The 27,257-nt window shown below is 42.5% G+C and overlaps 1 protein-coding gene across 2 annotated transcripts in view; it reads left to right on the top strand.

The window, feature by feature from the left end:
• Positions 1-5,337: 5,337 nt before the first annotated feature.
• tafa1b (TAFA chemokine like family member 1b) overlaps positions 5,338-27,257 on the top strand; it is a 111,299-nt gene continuing 89,379 nt past the window's right edge. The window contains exons 1-2 of one of the 2 annotated variants that reach the window (XM_084020365.1): positions 5,338-5,950; positions 8,247-8,383. In XM_084020365.1, coding sequence (XP_083876491.1) covers positions 8,260-8,383 — 124 coding nt within the window. In that variant the 5' untranslated portion in view covers positions 5,338-5,950; positions 8,247-8,259. The remainder of the gene's footprint in view (positions 5,951-8,246; positions 8,384-27,257) is intronic. The other variant, XR_014597898.1, reaches the window with a different exon arrangement.

Raw genomic sequence — 27,257 nt, 5'->3', positions numbered from 1 at the left:
CAATTTCTTATTTTGTACTTTTTTTTAAGCCTTGAGTGATTACATATCTTCTACTTTTTCAATTTGAAAAGTGAAAAGCAGCAGGTTCTGTTTTCCTTTTTTTTTTTTGGCTCCTTGTTCTCATCAGCATTACTCTCTTTATCACACTTTTTTTCTCTCAGTGAGTCCCCTGTCTCATCAGTTTAACAGTAGAGTATTGACCAAAGCATTTCCACAGGTGGTCTCCTCGGGCCAGAACCCAACCCCACCGTCCCTGGTCCAATTACAGCCAGAAGGAGGACATTTTCATTGGTCTGTGAGGAGACATTTCCATGGCTGCCACCATCTTCAGCAGTGGAGTGGCCTAGTGCTCAATTACTCCTCCATCGTGAACTGGCATGGGAGAGGAAACGTCCCCTGCTGAGACCTGGTGAGTCCCAGCGCATTACCAGCACAGAACGTCTGACCTACTTCAAACATAAAAAACCCACAACTTATTTTCACTGCTACCTACTGTTTATGATTGAATATATGGTGAGTCATATTCCCTTGGAGTTTGTGGAAGCACCAGCACACAGACTCTTCATATACTTTTACATACAACACATAAAAAGCATTTACAGCTATTTAAAAACCTTTGCGTGCAAATATGCCATTAGTAATACATTATCTACAAGCTGCACATTAATGAAGAAGGGGAAACTGGATCTGAATGGCCCTTTACACAACATCACAGGCGTGAACATAGGCCTATAAACGTTCAATACCTGCTCCTCATTTCCTGTCACCTTACCCGCCAATTCCTGTTGCTGATGGATCACAACGAGGTCCGTTCCCTCTGGGCCAAAGCAACCTCTTGTTTCCACTGGACCAAAGCAACCTCCTGGGTGGGATCCTGTCCCCCGTATTCCAGTGGCCATCATCCAGGATTTGTCTTCGGCCTCCAGAGGACATCTGGTGACAGAGGGTACTGCCATGACCCGCTCTGAGGTTCCTCCTTGTGTCATTTATTCATATCACTCAGTATTTCCTGGTGTATTTTGTATTGAAGTTGGTTCCAATCACTGTTCAAGTATTGACTGCACCATGACACAATATTTACTTGGACATGACCAGCTGTCTCCCGGGTGAAAGTCTGTGTTTGTATGACACATCGATCCCTCACTCCCACCTACCCTGTGCAGATTTGTATCACTGTTTACACTACATACATTTACATAGGAGTTTGTTGATATTGCGCTGCATCTCATACAGGGGCTAAAGGATGCTTGGCGGCATCAAATCAGATGCAGAGAAGCACTGGCCAAGCAGCGGTATTATGACAAGTTGGGAGTGAGAGTCGGTTAACAAAAGAAATGTAATGAAATGAAAATGCTGACTGACTGATTTTTCTCAAAAAAAAAGAGAATTTCATGTATTTTCTTGAATGCTATTTACATAGAGACAGTGAAGTGAGCAGTGAATTCAAATGTCTTGGATCAGCACTTGATTGAGAAATTATTTACGGACAATGTCAAAAATAAACTGCTCAGGGAATTTTAATGTTCCCATTGGATGTAAAAGTGAGGCTTCTCATGGTTTATTAGATGCTGCTTGGTATAAAAATAGCACTAGAGACTGGCAGGGTCTGATATGTTTGCCAAGATTTAAAGTGCCACTCATATGTTCATCAGCAAAACATGCCCACATGCCAGCAAGTAATAAGGAACCTCATTTATACATGCAAGTGCAGATAGTGAACAACATAGCTGGTGCGTCAGCAAATAGCACCTAAAGTTGCATGGATTATAGGTCTTAAATTGGGTGGTGCTGGTCCAAGATTATATACATTTTAAGACAGGGTGACAAGAATGGGTGAAGACATGGTACCTAGATAATTTAGATGAAATTGAAACTGTGATCTATGGTGTTGGAGTGGATATTTTAGCAGTGGAATGAAGATTGATTATGTATTATTTGGCCATAGTAGCATAAATAAAAAAATTGCAGAGCCAAGAGGCCAAAATTCAGTGTGAGTAGAGGATGTAGAACATTCACTAATCACTGACAAAGTAGGCCTGAGACTCCTTTCGAGGCAGCATCAGTAACAAGGAGGACCCACCAAAGAAGCATATTGCTTTACACAAGCAGGTGAGCAGCCCCAGCCACAATCCAGGGTGCAACAGGTCTATGACAGCTGCATAGTGGACTCAAAACAGGGGTTCACGTTTGAGATGAGAGCACAACAGCTGATCACAGAGCTGGAAACATAAAGCAGACTCGAGAGACAGAGCAGCCAAACACTCTGGTGAGAGGCATGCTTAGATTCAGCGGTGTTAAGACGGTCTGGACAAGCAAACAAATTGAAAGGGCTTTTGCAAGTAAGCAGGTCATAATAAAAAGAGCCAGGGTCAAAAAGCGATTTACATTCGACACCCATGTAGTGTGCCTAAACATCTCTTCCCTAGGACTTTATATACAGTGGTGAAATATCACACTACCTTTGCTTTACTTCTGAATATACGCATAAACACCAGTGAATTCAAAATGGCCCAATTACAGAGGAGTGAAGTGTGTCAGTGACTAACTGACTTGAATTTGCCTCTTGATGAAAATTAAAAAGTAATTAGGGACGCGGCAGCAAACATCATTTATGTTTATGGCTATGAAATAACAATTTGCTTTTGTGTTTTCCTTTTGGAGTTAGAACTGATATGTTGGCGTTTATTCTCCCAGGATATGCTGACATTAGAGAAAAGCTGAGGGGAAAGCTGATGGAGAACTGTATATCCACTAACCCTACCTTTCACACTTTAAATACCACTGTTACAAATACAAATCGACAATATCCTCAAAGCCAGTTCCCCTCAGTAATGAACACCTGTGAGCAAAAGCGGAAAAAGGAAGCGCTGATAAATGTGAAATGAATTATTTCTACAGATCAGGCTCCTTCTTTTCATTAATCATCTTCTTCCCTTCACCATCCACTACTGAGCAAGAGTAACGGCTGCATACTCCTTCCAAATTATTTTTCTCTCCCTACCGTAATCTTTCTTGCTATTTGCTTTCTCTCCCTCTGTCTCTGCATCGCTGTGTCACTCTTCTTCTCTCTGTGATAGAATGTTTTACGGAGCAAATGTCTATGGAGAGCAGCTTTACTAACACAACAACTCCCCTCATCAGATGAAGAAATGCTTGGATAGCTCCAGTGCGAAATGTTGAGACGTATGCAGGAATAATAGTCGACAAGGGCTCATTTTTTTAAAAAGAAAAGCAGAAAGCGGGTGGGTGGGTGGGGGGGCTAGCAGGTGCATATTGAAGCTTGTTGGCTGCAACAAGAGGAAGATTTGTATTACCCAGAGGGAGAAACGGAAAGAAAGAGAATGACAGAATGGGAAAGAAAGACCGAGAGCGATATTGGCAACCCTGCTGTTTAACAGGGCTGCCCAGACCCAAACACAGTGTTGGCCAGTGATTGGTCGGTTGTGGTTATGTCCTGGCACGGACTGCAGCGACAGCTGTTTGGAAATGATGGAAGCCCCTGAGAAGGGAGACAAGGCAGAGTGGGACCACAGCAAAAATCCAGAATTACTGTGAAATGCTGTTGTCCCAGTCCATTTTCCCATCTCAGGCTGTGTCAGGATGAAAAATAGGAGGCCGCAACAAATCAACAAAAGGGAAAAATTCAGATACAAATGGGAGACGTGTGTCCCTACCGCACACTGGCGGAAAGGAACATGAAGTAATTGGATGCCTTCAATCTTAAGTTCTCCTCTGAGTCCTGTATTGTGGGCCTGTTTCATTTCACACCTTCATCGCGGTCCAATGGGACAGATCACAGAGACATTAAGCACTGAAGACAAAATGAAATTCAAGCGTGCATGCTATTAATGCTCATTACAAAAGGAAACATCAACAACTATGCTCAAATAGAAATAAGCCGATTTATTGGTAATCAAGCCATTCTGTGCAAATACAGCTTGACAGTGTAGAAGCACTAATCAATTTGGTAATTACTCTGCAGTTCCCGCTTAATGTGAATCTGGTCACTTAACATGTGGCGTGCTTTAACCCAGCAGAGATCCAGATGGCAGCTTCACTATTCATAACTGCATTCACATTCGATTATTGCAAAACTATGTGAATACAAATGATGCAGTCCAAAGGCAAAAACAAAACCACTTTTTTCAGACCATAAGAGGAGGTCCCTGTTAATGGCTTTTATTATTTAAATTGTTATGGTACTCAAATCACATTTTGTATCGTCCCTCCCTCCCCTGCACATTGAAACTGTGTGCTATGTGCATCTGGCTGTCAAATCACACTATGGAAAGTACAAGCAGAGGTGATAGTAGATGTCCTGTGGCATGTACTAAACAACCTCAAAACAACAACCAGGAAGCTGAAGAAATCAGGGTGCAGCTACAGCTCTGAGACAAAGTTTCTCCCAGATATTTATCATCAAGTTCATCCGTCTGCACACCCCCACAGTACCGACAGTATCCTCACTGTCTGCCAGCTTATTTAGCCCCTCAGCTGTGTATTGTTGTGAGTAGCATAGGGTTCATTTTCTGTGAAATGTCAGACTGTGAGTGAGTCAGCCATGGCAGGTGCGTGGGATTGTTATATACTGTAAATCTCTGGTTAACAGCATAATGAGTTAAAGGGGAGCTCCTCCACATGGAAGGAAATGTGTTGGAGGAACACGCTTTCACACTCCGCACAAACAAGACTGGTTGCTTTCACCCACCTGCATGGCTCAGTGGAAACACACACACACACACGTGCATACACCCACACAAAATAACACATCCACACAGAGAAGACAGTGGACGCCTTTCCCTCAGAACCAGCAGGTTGGGTTTGTGAGCATGTGACAGAAGGACGCTCACATGCTCTCGCCGCTGCCGATGCAAGTTTGTTTTCGGTGATTTGGAAAACATCCAAAAGGGGAAGGCTGCAAAAGCAACAAAAAAACACAAATCGCCACAAAAACAGGTAGAAAGAGTGCAGCCGGCTCATAATAGATAATATGGTGATGGCGACGCTCTGATGAGGCACTCTGCCTTCTATTAGAAGTGCCGTGCTTGAAGCTTATTTCACTCTCACCCTTCAAATGCTGGCGGGCAATGACTAAAAGGGACACATTCAGTCATGCTCCCTCCACGCTTCTCAAGTGAGCTCTAGGCTACACTGGCACGTCTCCTGACGTTGTGGAAGGGAGGCTGACATGTAAAGACGGCTGGGTTAATAAAGCATTCTTCATTTGCTGATGAAGTCTTGATGCAGAAGTGGGCAGTCTTGCTTTAAGACATGTGATCTGACTCTCTCTCAGCTCTCTCTCTCTCTCCCTCACACTCTCTCTCTCTCTCTCCAGCTGGGCTACATTGAAACACACACACACACACACACACGCTCGTTCTGCCTCTCTGACACAGACTCTCTACTTAGTGCGTTGGAGAGAGGACTGAGGCTCACACTATCAGCACAGCTTCTCAATGGGGGGACGCAGCCAAGAGCAGACAGAGCAGTCATTCCACCGGAGCCTTCCGCTGAAAGCGTGAAAAGGAGCCGGCAAGTGAAAGGGGGTAAATTAGCTCCCTGTCATCACAACATAGGAGTTCTACTGACGGAGGAGAGGCACGGAGAAGGAAGGAGAGGACAGGAGATTCTGCACGCATGTGGCCGATAACATCACCTCAAATCCTGGTCAGTTTGTGACACAGACCCCTTGGTGTTTCGCTTTTGGTGACTGTGTTGCCACGGATTTCAAAAGGAACTGTGCAGCGGGGGTCCGGAGGAGAGAATACTGAGGCGGGGGAAAGCAGTATTTTAGCCCCTTTGTGCTGTGTTCCACGTATCTGGTGCCGGAATTTCGAGCGGGAATCCCTGGCTTCAAAGTATGGATGGATTTAAGACAAGGGAGTGAGTCTGCTGGGCAGGCAGACAGTGATTGTGACTGAGCTCCTTTCCTCCTGAACACACTGCTCAGGTAAGGGTGGGACTTTCAAGGAATACCTTTAGTGTTTGGGGACGGGATGGGTGGGGTGGGGGAGCTGGTTTACTGGGACAACTATCTTTGGGATACAGAGAAATGTGTAAAAATGATGTGAGATGACTGGGAGAATGCATGCATGCTTCTAATGTGTGCCATAATTCAATTTGTATTTTACCAATGTGATATAAGTTCTTGTAATTGAAACAAATATCTTGACAACATCACAACATGATGAGAAACATTTTATACGCGCATTTTATCAGATTTAATAAGGTGCAAAAAGTTCAGATGCGTTTCTAAGATGGAACCAGAATAATGTGACATCTTGATGATCCTGAGAGGTTTCCTCCTGCCATGTGATGATAAGACACGGGAGAATCATCACTGAAGTTGTCTTCACAGCAGAACTACGTGCAGGCTGTGAGAAACAAAAACAAATCTAATTTGGTTAAATCAATGTCGCATGCAGGTGCATCAGTGGGTTATGTGCCTGCAGGTGTGTCTGCTGTTTCTACTCCTCAACCACATTCACTATCTCATGCTGGACAATGATGCACAGAGGAGCTGTCCTCCCTCGTTTTTACTTGCCACTACTAAACTGAGAGTAATGGAGAAACATAGATGGATGTTTGTATAAAAACCTCTCCTGAGCGATGAAAACAACGCTGCAACAGTGACTAGAAGAGTTCTTTTTTGCTTGAAAGCTGCTTTATTTTTCTCTGCCTCCAAATTATGCCCGCCCTAGTTCGTTTTTATTTAAAGTCCGCCCTGCGACTTCACCCCTGTTAAAAAAAAAAAACGCTGCTGGTAAGAAACACATTTTATTTTCAGCAAGAATGATTTCCGATAACCGGGAGGAGCTCAGAGTCTCAATATGCAGTTAACCATACAAGCGCAACGATGCTTATGAATATGAAACCAGCTCTGTGAACTGAAATAGTCTGTGGTTAAAAAGAGGAGAGGGAAAACATACCCATGGGAGCAGTTCATATTTTCCACAAAAACCGCGGATTATGTTGGATTTGGTGCAGGGGTGAGGATTTATAGTGTGCTGTTTATAATTATATGCTTAATTTTCAGTGAATATTAAGCACTCCCAATGTCACTGAGGGCAAAGAACATTTTAGTAGCCTAATAGCTTTAATCTCAGATGCACATCATAACAAACGGTTCTATTTAGAGCAAACAAGCAAGCATGTGGCTTTGGTGCTTTCTGCAAAAAAAAAAAAAATATTGGATCAGGCCTGCTTTCATTCCTCAGACATTTGAAATATTTCTGTCTGTACAGACGCTTTATTGAAATGAGAAATTTCCTTGGTTTGAAGTTCACATTGAATAGACTCCCTGGGGCTCGTAGTCTGCTTTATATTCTCCTGTGTATTGAGATATGGTAGAATCAGGCATTAAAAGGAGTGCTAGATTCACACTGTCACATTAGAGCATCATATTCTCTCAGAAAGTCACCACCTCGGTGAAAAATGACAAATGTAAAACAAGTTCAGTCAGTGCCTGTGATATATCAGAGATACAGCGAGTGCAATATATTCTTGTCAGAAGTGATGATCAGTCCAAGGATAATTCATTTTTCTAAACAGTCTCTGTGAACAGGATGTTTTCGGCAGGGCGCCCAACACCAGGGTTTGTTTTGGGAGGAGGTGGGCCTCGGGTTTTTAAACGTCCCACTGCGGTGAATGGAGACGAGCGCTAATAACACCTGGAAAGGAGGAGAGCCTCGTTATTCAATGAGGGCTGAGGCGTGTCTCCATATGCCGGCCCTCACCAGACATTAGGCGGTCGCTGAACGGATCTGCAAGAAGGCCGTCTGTGCTTAGAAATATAATCTTTTATAAACCCTTCGAATTTTCAAGGCCTTCAATGATGCTGCGGTTGTTAATGGAAACGCGAGGTTCATAAAGGGGTGACAACGCTGATTATACAACTATCATAGTCTGACCAGGGTTTTTCCTTTTTCCTTTTCAGACTTGGTACCAGACTGATATTGACAAGATTAACTTTGTGTTTTGTCTGCAGTTTTTTTTTTTTTTTTTATTATTATTGAAGCCTTCGACTCCTCTTTTTCGTTTCATTCCTCATGTTAAGAAAACACATGCCCATAGCTTTAAATGGATCATAGCAGTAGCGATATCTGTCTAAATGTTTCTAGGTTATATAAGAAGATATCTGTTATATTGTTTCTTTTTGTTGTTTGACATGTCATAAATATGTATGGAGACATGCTGTAAAACAACCGTTTCCCCCTTGTTTCCCCCCCGCTGTGTGCTTCCTGCAGACTCGGCCTTACCATGTCCTGGTTGTTGGCCATGTGGATTAGCCTCAGCTTCCTGCTGTTGTGCCAGGCCACACTCTACCAGACCATCCAGCAGCACCATGTGGCCCGGCCCGGTCGCACTGACATTCTCACCCTGGGTACGTACAACTCTTTGTCAGATTTCAGCTTCACGGCGCTGTGTTACAGTGGGAGACTTTGCCCTCTCGATGGGGCAGCGGTTCTCAGCCTTGGCTGTGAAGAAGCAACAGCAAGAGACTGCTGCAGCATGTCAGAAGGATTTGCCACAGTACAGTACTGTAACATGATGATTCACCGTGCTCGCAGTCAAGCGAAGGAGACTAATCGTGCTTCTAATTGCATGTTGCATAAGTATATTTAGTATAGTCAACCTATCTAGCTGTATACATTTCAAGCTGTTTATAGGAAAAAATATATATCTAGACAGAGAATCAAGACTTTGGTTGTGTGGCTGAGCTGCACACTTCTGTTTAAATCTGAACATGGAAACCCTCTAAGACAAAGACCAACTTCAAACAGTGTGAGTTAGCTGGTAGCGAGATGATTTGCGCGTGGAGCAAAGAATTCCCGACTATTACACCCTGAATCTCGCTTGCAGACTGTAAGGAGGACAAGCTGTGGGCAAAAATCCCTATTACTGTGCTGGTAGCCTAGGGAGATTTGATCACTGTGGCTTGGATGGAAATGACAATTATGTTTGCCTCTTTTGCACTAGGAACGTTTGGCAATTAAGCCCCGACGCCTTCTGCACCGTAGGGGCAAAAGGGGAGGGTAGACACCGAGGCGGATCTAATTCTCTGATTATGGAAAAGCTTACCAGCATTGCTTACGGTGGATGTGGGGGTGTTACAGGGAAGGGAAAAGGTTTTCTTGAGCAAAGCAACGGCTTGCTTTAAGCTTGTAACAATGACTGTGACTCCCATGCTGAACTCTCGTTCAGAGTGGGGTTCTCTCCAGAAGCCAAGCGGCTGTTAAACATTGATGCTATCTTCTGCTTGGTTCCCTTTTGTGTGCGCCGCATTGCCAAGCAAAAAGAGAGTAATTGAAGCACAGCAAGAGGAGAGAAAGAAAAAAAAAATTCCGGCATTGAATTCATGCTTGTGTCGAGCATTGGTGACTTTAAGCAGCATGTCGGAGAATTGGCTTACTTTTGCTTTGGAACAGCTGACACAGTACAATCCCAGCTATGATAGATAGAAAGTTCTCAAAGTATCCCGCTCCCGTTAATTGGAACAAGAGGGTGAGGGATGAGCGACAGACAGCTCCCAATTAATTTTTTAAAGGCTGGCTTCCAGTTTTTCTGTTGTTTTTTCTTCTGTGTTTTTTTTCCCTTTTTGACTGGTTGGCAAGTTGAGCTTGGTGCCAAAGATGTACAAGGAAGTGCAAGGCTCAGTAAGTGTCTCTTGAATAATGCAGTGCTCCCAAAGGCAAAGAGAGGGAAAAAAAAAATAAGACCCCTGTTTCCAACCACCACCCCTGGCGTGGATCTAGAAGAGTCATCCAGGCAAAAGATAGTTTGGCTGAGGGTTCTCTGGAAGGTTTCGTGTTAGACAAATCAACTGACACTTACTGCATACAACAGTAAAGAGGGTACGGCCATGCACATGCTTTCTCACCGAGGCCATTAAAGTGCTGCGTTTCCGTGGGCCCTCTGGAGGATACTGGAGCTGTGTTCAGGACACACCAGGTCTGAGAGGATGCAGCTCACACCATACAGATGGACGATAAACACACTCAGATTTGATCTCTTTAAGTCTCCGATTTCCTTCATGTTAGTAGACTGATCTAGGCTCAGCCTCTCAATTTAGAATAACACCACCGAGAGGTAATCTTAAGAGAGATGTTTTACAGTGTATCAGCATTCACACTAAGATGAGCTGTTATTTTTTACACATGTACTCTTCAGGAAATATTCAAAATTAAACTGTGATGGATGACAGCCATAATTGGTGCTGGCAATCATAATCTGAGGGTACGTTAAGATATTTCACTATCCCAATCAGCAGGCTTCCCAGGGATAATGGTCTTCTCGAAGAGAACACATCTCTTTCTGTTTTCCCCCCTCTGCTGCTCAGTAACTGTACAATTTACAGTATATCATGTTTTTTTAAGAGGATTAAGCTGACATCAATCTTACTCAGCAATGGAGTGGCGTTAACCGATCTAACCAGAACTGCTCTCTCAGAATTGAAATGCTATGATGAATATTTGAATTAGAATTGATTTTATAATTTGAGAAGCTCTCTGGTTTCATTGAGGCCAGATCCCTCAGACATAAATAGATATGGCTATGTAGGACGTAGCAAAAAAAAAAAAAAAAAGGAAAAAAAAGAGACGTCTCGCCTTGAAAATGCATTGGCTTTCATGCTTTGCTGTTTTTCCCGTAATCAAATAATGTCTCTGTGTTTCTAAAGGGCGATGAAAAGATGGGTGATATACTCTCTGCCATACAGAAAATTAAGTTGTAAAATGGTTTTGTTAATGAAGCATGACAAATACAAGACTCAAACTGTCTGCTGATAAACAGACTAATAGAAATCGTGTTTTATCTTGGAATCAAACATGCCTTCCATTTGGTGAGATTATTGATTCATTATCTTTTTATTGCTAGATGAGAAGATAGGTGAAGCAGCTTTCCTGTAAAGTGTAATGCTGCACGCTTTGCTGCTGCATGGTCTTCTGGAAAAACATAATTTTGGAGTGAAATAAGGGGGTATTTTTTGTGTATATTGAAAAATAAAATGACTAAACATCCTATAAAGACAGAGCGGGGACTGTGCGGGTTTCTGAGGAGGAGGAGGTCATTTTGTGCTATGACAGATGTAATTCTCCAGCCTGTTGAAGCATTTAACAATGTTTGAGAAATCATCTTAAATATGCCTCCTGCAACACAAAGCTGACGGTGCACATCCCCCCAAAAAAAAGAATAAAAAGTGAATACTGAGATAAAGTTTCAAGATCACATTTATTTATGTTTTTTTTTTTTTTAAGTGTTTCTGTGACAAATCGGCACCGTCACCGCCGAGGCGGAGATTGAGTAACGAGTTGCCCGACTGCTTCGTCACCTGCTCGGGAAGCGGCGCCGCTCTCTTTCCCATGAGCCTCTGCTTCACAGAGCCTTCCCGTGCGTCCTGCTAGTGCGGCCGAAGATTGATGGCAGCCTGATTCTGGGCAGCCAATTCTGGTCTCTCAAGAAATAATCCACTACATTGACAGATGAGCTGAATGTGACATGACACACACGAGCCCTTTTCTGCACTCGCTCCACCTGCCAACGCAACGAGCACAAGCGCTCACTGCCAAAACCGCTGCTGCACAAACCAGGCCACTCTTGACAGCACATAGTATTGGACTCCATCACGAGTCAGTAAAAGTCTCACTGATTTACATTGTCAGTGTACTGCTGAAGTTAATGCAGATTTAGTATTAAAAAAAGGCCCCCTAATATGCTGTCCACTCCATGTAATAAAGTATTGTCACATTAGCAGGTAGTGTATATTTAGCCTTGTTCAGGTAAAGTATGCATACAGTAGGCATGATCATAATGCATCAATACCCAGAGGGGCAGTCTGAATATAACAACACTTTAGCTCCTGCTTTGTTTCATTATGACTCTGACAGGGCAGTTTAAGAGAGTCTCAGATCTAATACAACAACACGATTGCTGTTCCAGGTGCAGCTGTAAAACTAACTCTACTTGCCTGTTACACTTTGATAGCAGTCTGTTGCTGACGTCTGGTTTGACCTTTTTTTTTTTCTTTCCCGCAACCACGACGACAAGGCAGTACAGCGTATATGTGCACTATAGTTACAGAACTGCCCTTCAGATATTACTAAACCCCTTATTGTCGATCTGCTGTTGGTTTGAAAGGATATCATTATCAAAGGCTGAAATTAAATGATTCAACTGTGAGTGGCAGCCACACGCTGTTTTCTTTTTTTTTTTTTTTTTAAGTGTTACACAGAACACAAAATGGTCGATGGCAGAGCTGAAAAGGCTGATGAATAATGCTGCCGTGGTGTTTTATGTTTCCATCCGTTGATTCAAAATGACTTGTGAATTGTAATCACAGATGATTGGAAGGCATTTTAATGAGCTGATTGTTCAAAGTGCTATAATGCCCCTCAGTAGGAAAAACACTGGGGTGGAAGAAAACTAATACTACTGTAATTACTTCGATTAGCCGAGATATGTCATATGGCCGAGAGCCCATTAGCAAGGATGTCTATCTTTGGCTTTACGAAGAACACAACCTGTCAAGTTTTTAAACATAACCTTTAAGGTTCTGGGTTTCCTCAACACAGGGAAATCTGACAAGATACAGTGTGTTGAAACAAACCTTGAACTTGATTTAGGATAGCCGTGGTTTGTTAAATGAGGGCGGTGTAGCAGTCTGGATACATCCACATGATATGAATTTGTTTTTTTTCCCAACCCTTTTTTTCCCATTGCCGGTTGGCTGCTTTAGAAGATTGATGATTATTCTGGCAGTGTTTGGGAATGTGAAGAAATTAGCTTCACTGGCTCACAAACTGAATGCACGCACCGTTTCAACTAAGAACTCATTTTCATAATGCTCTCAGTACAACTAGCTCCGCGTTAGCGCCAGAAACGCAAAAGTGAACATGCACTTTTATTTACGGAGCCATCTTCAAACTAGTCATCTCGCTGCTTCGCTTCTCCCCTCGGAAGTGTAAGAACTTATATGAATGGCACATCCATCCATACTACATTAAGGATAAGCTCTCTAAATAGGCTTTCTGTGTTTTTGTTTTGCTATTAAATCCACTTTATTTACACCCCCATTAAACTGTGGAGACTAATTACTGCGAGAAGTGATGGTGAAAGGAAATTCAATTAACACTTGAATGGATGACGCCTTTGTCATATTGTGGAAGAGTCTATTATCAGGTTGCACATACATTTTGATTGACTAGATATTCACATGTGTGTATATCATGTAAAACACGCTAATAAACCTGCAGGGCAACGGGAATCACAAATTCCATCAACACAGATTTAATTAGAAACATTCATTTTTTTTTAACGTGGAATCGACAAATCCTGCCAACAAAGGAAGTAAAATCCTATAATCTATCTCCACATGGGATTATAATTGCTTTGAAAACTGTGGGCTTAGGTAGAGAGCTCATCGGCGCTATGTGATCTCACTTTCTATCACACAGCATGCCCTTCGAGGTAATGAAAGCAACCTTTCTAAAAACTAGGCAATAACTGCTTGATCATTCAGGTGCCGGGCAGCTCTTTCTCCGTGCCTGGCCTCTTCCCCCAGCCCTTCATCGTCTTGCCCCCACCCCCCACCCAAACCTCTCCCTCCATCTCCTCGTCTCTATTGGCCCCTCAGACGATTTGTCATGGATCAGATGAGACAATTTGTCATGGATTAGTGCACTTAAATGTCTGTGTGATAGTGGAAGCAGTCACTGGAAAAGCTGAGGAATCCTATTACATTGCGTTTTATGGCCAGCGAGAGGGGAGGTAGAATGGAGGTTGAATTGGCACTTGCTATGGCCTGTGTGCCATTTTCTTGACTTTTTCCTCCACATATATTCACATCTGATGTTTCCAAACTGGAAAAGTAAAACAGGAGGTATATGTTCTTTACTGATTTCACCACTTGCTCAATATGATGCCATTTGACAGTTTGCTAAGCCTTGCTATGTCTGTCAAGCTTTCTGTCCTCATACAGAACTTAAGCAGTTTAAAATGGTACCATTTGAAAAAAAAAATCTTAGTCACTTTTAAAACTATGGGTACTTAGTTTCACTGAGAAGTAAAAAAAAAAGAAAGAAAAAAAAAGGCTTTGGATGTGATTTTGTTGGATTTTGACTGTTGCAAGCTACTTTGATCTAGCCAGCTAGCAGAAACTAATGCTTATATGGTATACCCGGGTGGGTTGTAACAGGTTTGCTCTTCTCACTGCCAAACTAGAGTACAGCCTCTTATTGGAGGCCCATGCACATCACTTCTCCTTGTGGAACAATTCAGAGCGAAGCCTGGCCGGCCGAGTAAATGAGCAACTATACAACGACTACAAAGTCAGTGAGAATGTTTCTCTCACTGTTTCATATTTGGCAAACAGATTCTCATTCACCTGTGGCAATATTATATCAATATCATTAGTGCTTATTTACTCAGCAGTCGTTCTCATCTCAAGCCTTTAAAAATGCGTTTACTCTGGTGCATCTTCTCCCTGCTTGAGTGAAATTAGATTGCAGCAGATTAGATCCTATTCTTCTCTGATGTCAGATAATTGTACCAGACAGAGTGCACAGGTGCTATTTAACACAGGTGGCGCATCCCTCCAATTATTTCCAATAAATGGAAGAATATGAAAAAAAGAGTAACCACTCAGTGTTCTTACAACCCATCTGTCTAACAGTACCTTAAGATAGACATCTGTACGTCAATATACAGCTGTCTATTTTAATTAGTCTTCTCTGTGCACTTTTCCCCTGTCAGATTTGATACATTCTACTTCACACGTCTATTTTATTTGTACCAAACAGAGCGGCAGGAAGTTAGTGTACCATACATTATTATCATCATCTTTATTCATATATCTTTAGCAGCATCTCCATCACCTGTAGGCCCCTCAAGTCCGTTAGTGGCGTCTCACTGAAGTGAAATAGCTTGCTTATGTTAATGAGGCAAAGAGACGCACTGCCAGGTAATTGAGATGCAGCAGAGCTACTTTGTGGCATCATTTAGAACCACTGCAGGGGACAAATGTTACTCATTGAGTGTTTTGTTTGCAGAGGACTCACTTTGCCCCAGAAACTAATTTACCCAGTGGCAGTCAAATTAGGTTGTCTTAACTCTACTACTAATTTACTTTCTAAATCGTTTCAGTTCCCCTTATTATTTTTTCAATCAAGAACACACATTATATATATGTTTATATATATATATATATATATATATATATATATATATATATATATATATATAATATAAATATAAACTGGCATATTGACCCATCCCATTGTCTTTTCACAGCTGGTTATTTCAGAGTGCCATGTATTTTTCTCTTCTCTTGCTCCACCTCTGACTTGTAGACAGATAAAATTATCGATTCTATTCCAGCTTCTGCCTCTGGATTGATCATGTCCTTGTTCATTGACATTTTAGCTGATTAAATATTTATAGTTAAAGATAGTACTACTTTTATGCAGTTAAAATGATTTTTTAAAGATCAATATTGGATATGTAGTTCCATATCATCTGGATATAAATAGGAAACAACAAGTTCATCTCAACTTAAAAGGTTATATATGTCAGTGTTTGGTCATGAAGTTCATCTTTGAATTGTTCCTCCCATCATGTTACCTGTCCACACATAAGCACACCTCACTTTCACACACAAACTTTTTTGAAAAACACTTCATCTTTATACCTTCTGTGTTTGCAATTGTTATCCCACCGCATGATAACATGAAATTTGAGCTGCATATATTATATATGTGTTGCCAAGGTGACTTGCTTTCTTAGTTTGGTCCAGTGAATCATTCATTCCAGCCCTGACAGCGGACAAGAATGGATTACGGGGTTTGGAATTATGGAAACAGAAATCCTCTTGCTTGAATATGTCCCCACTTGTCAAACAAATGATTGAAAGCCTGTCTACATTTTCCACCCAGGGTGCTCCGTCAGCATTAGCTGAGGTCTATTTGTCTTGTCTGATGTGTCTGGATGCATCTATGCGGCAGCACCGTATTGTCTTATCACAGCTTTATCTGACAGCAGCTGCTCTAATAATGGAACTCGGGTTGAGATGTCACAGTTAACTGTTCATCGCTGCCGTAGGGAACACGACACGAGAGATGGACGCGGCCAAACACCTGAATAAATGGACAGGGCATCAACTCTTAATCCACATTAGCCACCACCTCATGGTTTCCACACTATTGTGTATCCTGTATTGAATGTGCCAATCACTTGTACTGTACGCGGTGGGAAAAGCAGTGGCAGACTGTTGAAAATGTAGGAAGACAATTAGTAGCCACTGTCCCTGCAATATGTCTTCATTTGCCACAGTATCTCCAGCACACGTCAGGTTCACTGAACATGGCTCAATGCCCTCATACCTTCCTGCTCGGAGCCTGTTGGCCAGGAGAGGCAGAGAATGAAGGATGAGGTGGCACTTGCATGCGTCTGTCTGTAGGCTAATGACCCAGAGGAGCTTCCTCTCTCTCTTGCGCTCACCGTCTCTCTCTCTATCCTCACTTTGATGCTCTTTGTCTTTGTCGTTCTCTGGACACTTCTTCTGCCTATTAGCTCCGCAGCTCATATGCCTCGGGTCTTATCCCAATCTTATTATTTTACTCCAAAACCCCTTCCATACGTTTCCTCTGTGGATTTGCCAAAATAATACATATTTAACTTTAATTATCTTAGGAAACTGAGCATAGTTGACAATGTGTATTTGCAAAGAAATATTATTTAGAACCTCGAGCAGCCAGGAAAGCTATGTAGGATTTTCCTTTCCTTACTCGTGTCCCGGAGATTTTAAGTGGTGCTACCAAGCTTCTCCAAGAAAAAGACCTTTTGACCTGCTTCCTGTAATTTTTTTTGAGTTGAGTTTAAATGAGGATTAATGCCTGCTCTAAGGAGCCTTTTCAACCTCACCCCCGAAGGCATCAGCCAAAATATGAGGATGGCATACGTGTGTGCAAAATAAGTGTTTGATTGGAACTGAGCTGATAGAACTGTATACCTTTCCACATGCCGTCTTTGATCATGAAATCTTTTCCTCTTCCTTGTGGATTTCAGCCCTCTCCGAGGCATAAACTCCATGGCACACATGCATGCTAAATAAAGAGTGCTGAAACTGTACTGGGGTATAACTGGATCCCTCACCTCATCTTTTATCATGTTCTTTTTTCTGTCCTTGCGGAGTTGAATCCCCATCAAGGCCTGTGAGCTTAAGCTACTTCATGGAAGACAAACCAAAAAGATTTGTTATTATAATCTTACCGATGAGTTTTTACATTCGTAGGACATTGAGAGGAATTGTATCCCTGGCATGCCACAAAGAGAAAGCACAAGGAGCTGCATTTACAAGTCTGTGTTCAACATCTGAAACTGTGCAGGTTAACGCATGCAATAAATGCTTAAGAAGAAAAATCAATGTATTGAAGAATCACGTTTCATCTCCAGATGCTGATATCTATGTCATGCTGTAAAATGACTTTCTTAGGCAACCTGAACGCTTTGTGTATTTTCTTTTTTTCCCCACGTTCCTGTGAATGTGTGTGACTTGGTGTAAGCGTGTAATGAAAAATCAACTCAGAGCTGAGCCAATGTGCACCGCTCTCGACAGGATCAAGGGCTTCGGTTTTGCTCTCAGCAGACGCAAAGACGCACAGTAACAGCGTGATGTTTTGCTGAAGAGAGAAGAAGTACCTCTGGCTCACTTACCGTACATTAGCTTTTTTCGTGTTGCATTCATGCTCTTCCCCTTGTTTTGCTGAGTGCAAAGTCTCGCAAAGAACTCTGCTCACATCTCGACACGACTCCCCCTCTCCTCTTAGGTGCAATCAAAGTGAAAAGCTTTGATTTAACCATGAATAAAAAGCTGAAATCTTTTGTGATACAGTCAGCAGAGTGAGCAGCACCTCTGTCTGGCTTGAATGTCACGCTTATTTTGTACAGAATGCATGTCAGGCAAAGAGCTGGTAGAAAGAGAAGACGCGTGTTCTGCCTCAGTCACAGTCACCAGTATAATTTATTCGCTATTATAACCACTTTTGTCACACTTCCACACCTCTGTCTGATGGCGGGCTGGATATGCTCATATGCTGTTAGCATGATAACAATTCTCTGATACATAAGTATCACTTTAACATGGAAAACCGCTTTTGCGGGAGTTGCTGCTTCTCACAGTTTGTTGGGATCTAGAGGAGCTGTAAGCTGTCAGGGCAGTCACACCACACCGGGTCTCTGTTCAGCAGCATGTTGCTGTAGTGATGTTATTGCAGTTTTGGATGATTCACATGAGAGGGCAGACAGGACCACTTTTTTTCGCGGCTCTTGAGCAAATGAGAAATGTCAACCACGGCTGCAGCAGGGGCAGGCTTGAGGGGCTACATATCCAAAGAGCTATGACTATTGTCCCCCTGGTGTGATGCAGTCGGAGGTGTATGGGAAAGGAATACGAGGTGGTGAAAAAGGTGGATGGAACAAGGCTCATTGGGGGCTTGAAGTTTGACGTCAAGAATATCTGTTTGTGACAGTGTGACTGTTTCTGTGTTGCCTTTGCACGTGTCTTTATTTGTGTATCACCTCACTGTGTCTTGGTTTGAGATGTGCAAATAGAAAAGGATCAGTTCCACTCAAACACCTCCTGAGGTGCAACAGTGCTTTCATTTTCAACCTCGAACCTTCTGTTAGATTTTACCTTAGCCTCTTGATAACTTGGTGTTATCACAGATTTCAGCCCACGGCATACTGCCATCCTTACTTTTGCTGACTTTTCTTGCAGCAGAAAAGCAGTGTCACTTCTGTTTCTGTCAATTAACGAACTACTTCCATTACAGTGTATGCCACGTCCTTCGTGAATATTGTATTTATTTACTCATATTAAGTTGTTTTACAGGACAAACTTTACAATGTCAAATCCATCTTTAAATAAACAGCTGTTCTGGCTCACGAAGATGTCTCAAATAAAGATAAAGGGATGTGGGAATAAAGTTCATGGCAGCATGTTTGAAAAGGGTTATTGCTTGTGGAGTCCATGTACTCCTATGAGAGGAGCACAGTGTACCGCAATCACCAAAGATGTCAACAATGAGTGAATGGTGTATACTTAAGGCCAGGATGGGCTTTGATTTATTTAAATCTTCTTCTGTTTCATTAAGTCAGGTGCTGTCTTAATCATTTTTTCCAATTAAGTTTTAGATCAATAAAAGATGCAGTGGATTGGGACTATGATCAGAGCGCTACCTGAATATTATCTGGTACATTTAGGTCTATATAACTATATATATTCAATATCAAATAATATATCATGCAAAAGTGTCAGACTTTGATGCTTTTTCTTGTCATGATTGTAAACTAAATTGTTTGGGTTTTAGACTGATGGTTAGATAAATCAAATTTGAAGATGTCACCATGGGATCTGGGAACATTTTATATATTCTGAACACTATAAAATCAGGAAAATAATCACAGATTAATTTATGAGGTTATAGGGAATTTGTTGCAGCCGTCATTGTAATGTCGTAATGTCCAAATCAATTGCTTTTTTCACCCTCAGCCTTTTTAGCTATAAAGAATCTCAACCATATGACACAATATTCTATTGAGCAAGACAATTAATTGCGTGTTTCTTCCTTAATAGTGAAGTCCATTCTCTTAGTATCAGGAAATCAGCAGTTGGTCTGATATATTTTACACCCACCGCCATCAGAATGAGATGAAGACACCCGGTATTAACTTGAGTAGCACTTCAGTGCTGAATCAATGAGAGGAGATTTTCTGGAGATTGAGGAGATAAAAGCCCTACTGTTGTGCCTAACAGATGTTATCCATCACCAGCGCTGGAGATGAAGGGACCTCTTTTAGCCAGAGGTGCTGTGTGCTAATGCTAGTAGCATTGGTGATAGTGAAGTTGAATACGAGCCTCTCATAAGGTCTGACAGGCTCTCATGAACACCATCTTATCCTAAAGTGAATTCGATGAGGAGAGAGTACAGAGCTTGTAAGTCCCCTTCTAGCAGTCACGGCTCTCTCTGCAAGGGCACTTGTAATGGGCGTCTTACACACGGGACAGCAGCAATAAAACAGCCTCATATTCCGTTTCATGAGGAACAGGGGATTGTGCGGTCTTAAATGAAGTGCTCATACTGTACACGTGAAGGAAACAAATCAACACTAGAGGCATATAAAGTGAAGGTTTAACATCCGTAAAATAGAGTTAAACGTTTAAAAATACATAAGGTAACTAGAAAGATGCACTCAGTAGAGTACAGAACAGTTGCATCTGCAACGATCACTGCTGTATTGTGCGACCGAATGAACCCACAATTGGTGAAACGCTTTGCCTGAACACAAAAGGCCTTTTAGGGGCTGTAACATACAAATTATTCAGACAAAAGAACAGGGATCAATAAATGCAGGCAATCAGCTGAAAGACATAATGCCGTTCATACAATCTTGCCACACACAATGAAAACTAAATTGAACTCACTAAGCCTGTTGCGGAGAGGAACGGCAGTGTGTGTACTGGTAGTTCTGTTAGCTGTTAGCGGTTAGCCAAACACACCATCCAAGACAATAAAAGCAAGCCGCAGAGCAGCGGCCTGGAGCTACACGGCGATGTGTGTCCCGCTAGGTCCGTTAGCTGTGAGGCAAACACGGCACACTGGTGTCTCCCACTGTGTGCAGAGTAGCAGACGTGAGGTCGGAGACGCCTGTTGTGAGTGAGGAGCCGGCATGCAGTCAATGACAGAATATAACAAGAAATAAAAAGGTGTTTCCACAAAGTGTGAGCCACCACAACCGTGCATGCAGTCATAACTGGGCAGTTGGCGCCCAATGGATAGACACCAAAGTGCACACTCACTAACTTATGGAAGCACGCCTGCACGCGACCGATCACGTGATCACATTACTTGCTCATTTAACCAATCGCTTCATGTTAGCCAGGCAGAATGCTTTGGCCTGTTTGCTTTGTGGCTCTGAGACTGAAAGGCAGCCGTGAGAGAGAGAGAGTCATGTTTACCGTGGATGTGATCTGGTTCAAGCCTTTGCTGCCATTTGGAGGAGCCAGTGTTTGAACAGTGAGAGAATGTAGCCGATCAATGTCAGGTCTCTAGTCCAACGATTAGAGGACCATCAATCAGCATTAATGCGTTACATCTCATTCCCAGCAAGATGCTAGTTGCCATCTTGTAACACTTGAATTTTGGTTGCTGGTTGGCTTCACCTGTGTGTGTGTGTGTGTCTGTGTGTTTGTGACAAACAGGGAGGAGCTAGTGTGTATGCAAAAGAATTAGACAGAATGAGTCCATCTGAGCCAGCGGACCAGCTTGCTACGGTGCTGCTGCTGAAGTCTGGCCAGACAGATGGCACCATTTGATCAGGGAGAAACTGTAATGGGGGCCAGGAGCGCCTAAGAGAGGCTGTTACTCGGTCTTCATGGGCAACATGTACTTCCAGTCTGACAGGCAATGACAACTTTAACCTTTTCTAAAAGCTTATCTTCTTTTCCCCTACTGCTCCACTGATTCATTGACTGATGTGCAAGATTGTTATCAGGACTGTCTCAGAGATCACGTTGTGTATATTCATCAATGTTTGAGTCAAGTGCATAATATAGCCATACCTTAAGATCTGGTGATTGCTACAAGAAACATAGCCAATGTGTATTATTACAAAGCATCTCTGCAGCAGCAATTTCTGGAGAGTATAGGTCTAGCTAGGTGTTATTGAGCTGCTCAAAGATGTGTTTATGTGGTTTGTACTTCTAAAAAGAATAAACTGTGCTGGCAGTGCTCAATGTAATAAAGAAATATGTGACTCAGACATAACAGGATGGCTTTTTATGTGTTCTTAATAGTTTTTGGTTGACAATGTGGGCTACATCAGACTGTGGGTGTATTTCACAGTTTTTTTTTATTTTCGTGAAAATTTTAAACAATAATAAACAAGACAATGATGTCAGCCTTGTGCTTGTATGTGACACAATAGGACGTTCATGCTTTATTCCCAACCTATTTAAATCATTGATTGTTAGATTTAAAGAGAACAATTTATTTCTCTGTAAAAGCGAGCTATCACTTCTGTTTGATTGTCAACCAAACAAGCTTGTTTCTCCTGTTGTCCAGAACCATCACGTATACAGAATGCTTATTTAAAAGTGCTAGGTTTGAATGAGGACAGCTTTGTGCTGCTTTGTCAAGATATTTCTTTTTTCTGCAGTCCGATACAGAACATATGCACGGAATTAATTTTCCTTATACACACATTTGATATTAGATGGAAGGAATTACAGTAAGCACAGGGCGTTTAATCTTACTATGAACACTGTGATTGTCCCCCCTTCTCTTTCTCCCTCTTACCCCGTCACAGTGCGCAGACATTTTCAGGATCACATTCGGCCCTTATCTCGTCACACTTGCAAATCCATTTTTAAAAGGTTAGACATTAATGGCAAGAATCCCCTCCTTCTTCCTCCTCCTCCTCCTCCTCCTCCCACTTCTCAGATATGAGATTACATGTTTCACCCTGAGCAACAGACAGAAACTAATCCCCGGTTCATGTGAGATACTGGGCCTTTGCTCGCCGTGTGGCTGACGGCTCTGCAGGGCCGTGATTTGATATTGGGCATTTAACGGGTCACTGTAAAAAAATAAAAAATAAAAAATAAAATCAAATTGCTTCAGTTGGGCACTAAGTCACACACAGATGTGCAGGCCCACGCACTCCCACATACTTGCTTTTGCACCGTCCATGCGCATAAATGAAGACATAAAAATACAAAATGCATGCTTGAACTTCCAGCAGATGTTTCACCCCAGTGTTGATGGAAAAACTGTGAAGCGCGATTTGGAATGTAGCAAATTTGAAATAGCAAGATAAGCATTGAGCCTATCAGAGTAAGTGTGATAAGTATTCCATTAAGTGCCCTATGGCTTCCACTTTCTCTCTGAATCACTGGATCCTAAGTGGAGAAATTAATATTTAATGCCTCTGGTAGAGTGCTACAGACACTTTCTGGGTGATTGCATCAAACTCGCAGTAGGTCTGACAGTATCAAACCAATCTTTTGACTCGCATTTTACAGCTATTGGCTTATCTAAAACATGACATACGTTTATGCCCAACATTCCTTTGTGGCCATTTTTCATTTGTCACAGCACATGACTGCCAAACTAAGCTGCATTCACTCTATCTGCTACTCTTCACGGACACGAGGGGCATGGTGCCGCACTTTTATGATGTGGACTGGTTGGGCTCGTTGAAAGATTCAACAAACACTTAAGCGCCTGCATTTAATTGCACTACAATCAGCAATATTCACACACAGTTTGAGATGTCATGATGAAAAGAAAGAGCCATGCTGATCCGAAATTATAGCAATGAACCAACTAGAATGATAAAAACAGGAAGCCATTCTATTTGTCTGCAATTAAGACATATTCATCAGACCGTAGAGGAAACCAGTTCTTCATTTTGCTGCTTTATTATAAGGGCCGCAGTATTTCAATATGAGTAGCTGGTGTTCTTGTTTTGTTCTGATTTACTTATAAGGGTGTCGCACATTTTTGACTCTTAACATCAGCCTTATTATCAGTGACCACCACATCCTTTAGATAAGTCTGAACAAAAATGTCTGTGGTTGGAATAAATCAATGAAGGGTGTTAAATCATTTCTTGTCCGTACGTTGACACAGGACATGAGCACTTCACACTACCTGGTTTTTGTGGTAAACCACCCAGTGGGGTCTGGTGTTGAATTATTAGTTATTTCAGACACGTTTTTAGTTTCATTCACACACTTATTCTTTCCTCTTACAATATGTTTCCCTTATTACATGCTGGACTCATCCTCATCCACTGGATGTACAAGATCATACGAGGGACATGACTTGTGTTTTGTCATCCATAGACGTAGGTCTTTGTCATTCAGTACCACACTGATGAGATTAAAGTGTGGTATGAGTCTTTAAAGTACAGCACGCTCCCTGCTCAGCCCTGTATATGGCATGTCGATGCCAGTTGATAGACAGCCAATTTCTTATTGTGCTCCTGGTATAAATACAGCAGGGAGCTCCGGACCACGTTAATGAGTGAGTCTACTGTAACAGGAGCCAATGCCAACTCGACGCTACTCACCAAGGTGCAAAAGCGTGAAGGAACTGGGGGCTGTCAGCTTACGTGCTTAGACCCTCAGTTCACACCAGTCGGCTGGTCCAAATCCAATTTATCAGCCCTTAATGGACTGCACAAATTTGTCTCTCTCGGATCTTAACTCGAGGAGTAGACGGACTAAGCAGGAATAGAGGAGGTTCATATGGCGCATAATGTTGAGCACAACACAAAGACAAGGGCTGTAGAATTAGTCGATAATGTGTAAAAAAATGTTTGTATCCATAACTCAATTTGGATTTCTTGTTGGTTGGTTTTTTTTTCCAGAAAATGTTCCAAGAAACATTCACTCTAGAGAAGGTCTATTCACCATTAGGAGCCCCTTGAGGCAAATCTGTGATATTGAGCTTAAGAAATAAATCGGACTTGACTCAACATGACAATTAGCATCGATCACGGTTCCCCAAAACAGACGTTTTTTTGTCCACATTGCGCGGCACGTTTGAACCCTCACAACTGTCACGCTCTCCATTGCAATCACAGTTTGAAAGAGCGGAACGAATATGTGTTTCTGCGGTTCATGTGGCTGAATGTCACTGCTCACATTTCCAGCCAACACGCACCAAAATTACAGATGGCGCATTTCACCAGCAATGTTCCGTGGCCCGGGGATTCAGCTCGGAGCAGCGCGGCGGAGATGTGAGAGCCATCCTTTTCTCCTCAAACCCATTTGCTCCCTCTATTTCCCTACATTTGAACATGATCACACAGCTCACAGGAGCCCAGCAGCAACAACAACAACACTAGTAAATTGTCACTCATTTACTCAGGGGCAGCAACACTTATTTGGCACTATGTTCACCTCCATCAGGCCTTTGATCCCATTTGTGAATGGTGTGTGTGTCTGTGTGTGTGTGTGTTTGTGTGTCTGCAATACAAGGGTTGTCGCAAAATAACAGCAATATTGATAAGCCAACCGCGGGGGCCACAGTCGCTTTGTTCCATGCGTTTTTCTTTTTTAAAATTCTTTACAATGTAAGCGCTGCATATTGACGTCGTGCTTCAAACGCTAGCAGCGTTTTTCTGGTCAATGAGAGTTCAAACATTTCTGTGTAAACTTTGGGTCACCCTCACTTTTTCAGCCCAACAGTCAAATCACAATGGAGGAGAGGCGGAACAAATACCACAAAGACCAACCTGCATCCTACATGTCGGCTACAAGAGCTGAACAACACCAGTAACAGTGGAGGAGAAATACACAGATCGGCAGGTCCATCTAGCTCCATGCTTCAGCTTTCCCTTCATCCAGAGCAAGCAGGCCGGCAATAAAGATGAACTACATAGCAGTTAAATAAGGATAAATTAGGTACTTGAACAAAAAAGGCAATAATACTGCATATTATCATTATATGATTCTCACCATAGGGGAAATCACCTTCACCGCTGAAAAGACGCACAGTATCAGAGCTTTCAAATAGCCCATTTACTCTAGTTGTTTCACTGCAAACACGCTTTTACATTTTTTTTTTTTGGTTATCTCAACTTGATTTGGTTTGTCTGCCCTCCATCTGATAAATTGCCAGCCTCCTGACTTGTTTCACTACAACTGATTACTTAGTACAATTTGTGAGGGAGAGTAACACAGGTGCTAGACTGTCTCACTTCATCTCTTTTACTTCCATCTTTGTGTTTTAATGGAAAGGAGAGTGGGAGACAATGAACCCATCTGCACCAAAATGAATCATCAGTCCTCTTCCAAGGTTAGTAACACCCCTGGCAATCTGGGAGCGCTAACACTCCCCCAGCTACTTCTGCTACAGAATCACCTGTTGTCAGAAAACATGCTGCAAAATCCAGACTGCACCTGTCAAAACATAAGCTCAGCAAAGGAGCCTTTTTTTTTCTCCTTCAGAAATGATCTCAGCTTAAATGATAAAACATGAATTTGACGCTATTATTAGGCCTAATGACGATTTTGTACCGTGTCTACTGTGTTATGAGAAAGTGGCGGAGCTCTCTCCTCTTTGAATGAGGGACTCACCTCTCCTCTCTGCACTCTTGCATGCCACACTCCTGACCTTACAACACGCCCCGCTGGGCAGGAACACTTAAAGGCTTCCCTACATCCAACGCTATACTCTCTCTCTCTCCCAAACCCCCGCTTTCCCCCCTGGCATAACTGAGGGGATCAACGCCTCATGATTTTTTGATATCTCCCTCATCTTCGCACTGGCCGAGGTTAACGGTGTTCTGTGTGATCGGTGTTTTCTACACTCTACATCTTATTTTAATCAGGATATCATCTCCCCACTTCGGCCCCCTGAGAAACGCGTGCCTCGTCCTTTTCTTTTTCCCTCTGTCACCTTTTGTCTTGTACTTTTCTCCCCACCTTTCCCAGAAGTGTGAGCGTGTTATTCTTCCCTGTGAGAGGACTGGTAAAGGGTAGAGAGGTGTGAAAGGAGGGAGAGGTTAGACTCGGAGGTCAGTTAGGTGATGCAGAGTGGAAGGTATGTCTGGGGGCAGTGGCATATTGATTGAGCTCTATGAAAATATAAATCATCACCAAGTCACAGCTTCTGTCTTATTTTAACCGTGAGAATGTATATGTCGCACTATTACACACCCTGAAGTTGACTTTGACTCCTGTTCAGAGAGTTTCCTCCCAACACTATTTTGCTGCTGCACCTTAGCGGCTTCCAAAGCTTAGCGCCGCCCAACAACCATTGTGATTGGTTGAAAGAAATACAAACGAGCCAGAGCGTTTCTTTCCCGATCCTGGAGATGGGATATACTGTAGCCAGACCGTCTACTGTGGATAAGGGGCTGGCAAAGCGAGACTAGCTCTGCACCAACAATTCAGAGGTGCAGAAAAAGAACAAACTTTGTTCCAAGTCATATTATCAGGCATGGTGTCGCAGTGACCAGTTGAAACTTCCTTGTGGAGCTTAGTTATTTTTTTGTTCTTCCCTTTTCCTGTTATACTAGCTGAGACTTTTGTCTTTTCACTTTGAGGTAAATATTGTCATTTTAGGGATCAACTTGGCAATTTGTGTACAGTAAAGCCTATCAGAGGCTTTTTACCTCCCCGGGTCTCGTAGTGCTCTGGTGTGGGTTGGATCAAAAGTGCTCATCAGATCAGAGGGATGCCAGAGCAGGCC

This window comes from Eutrigla gurnardus (assembly GCF_963514095.1).
Source record: "Eutrigla gurnardus genome assembly, chromosome: 2".
NCBI classification, from domain to species: Eukaryota; Metazoa; Chordata; class Actinopteri; order Perciformes; family Triglidae; genus Eutrigla; species Eutrigla gurnardus.
This window is presented reverse-complemented; position numbering and strand designations above follow the sequence as displayed.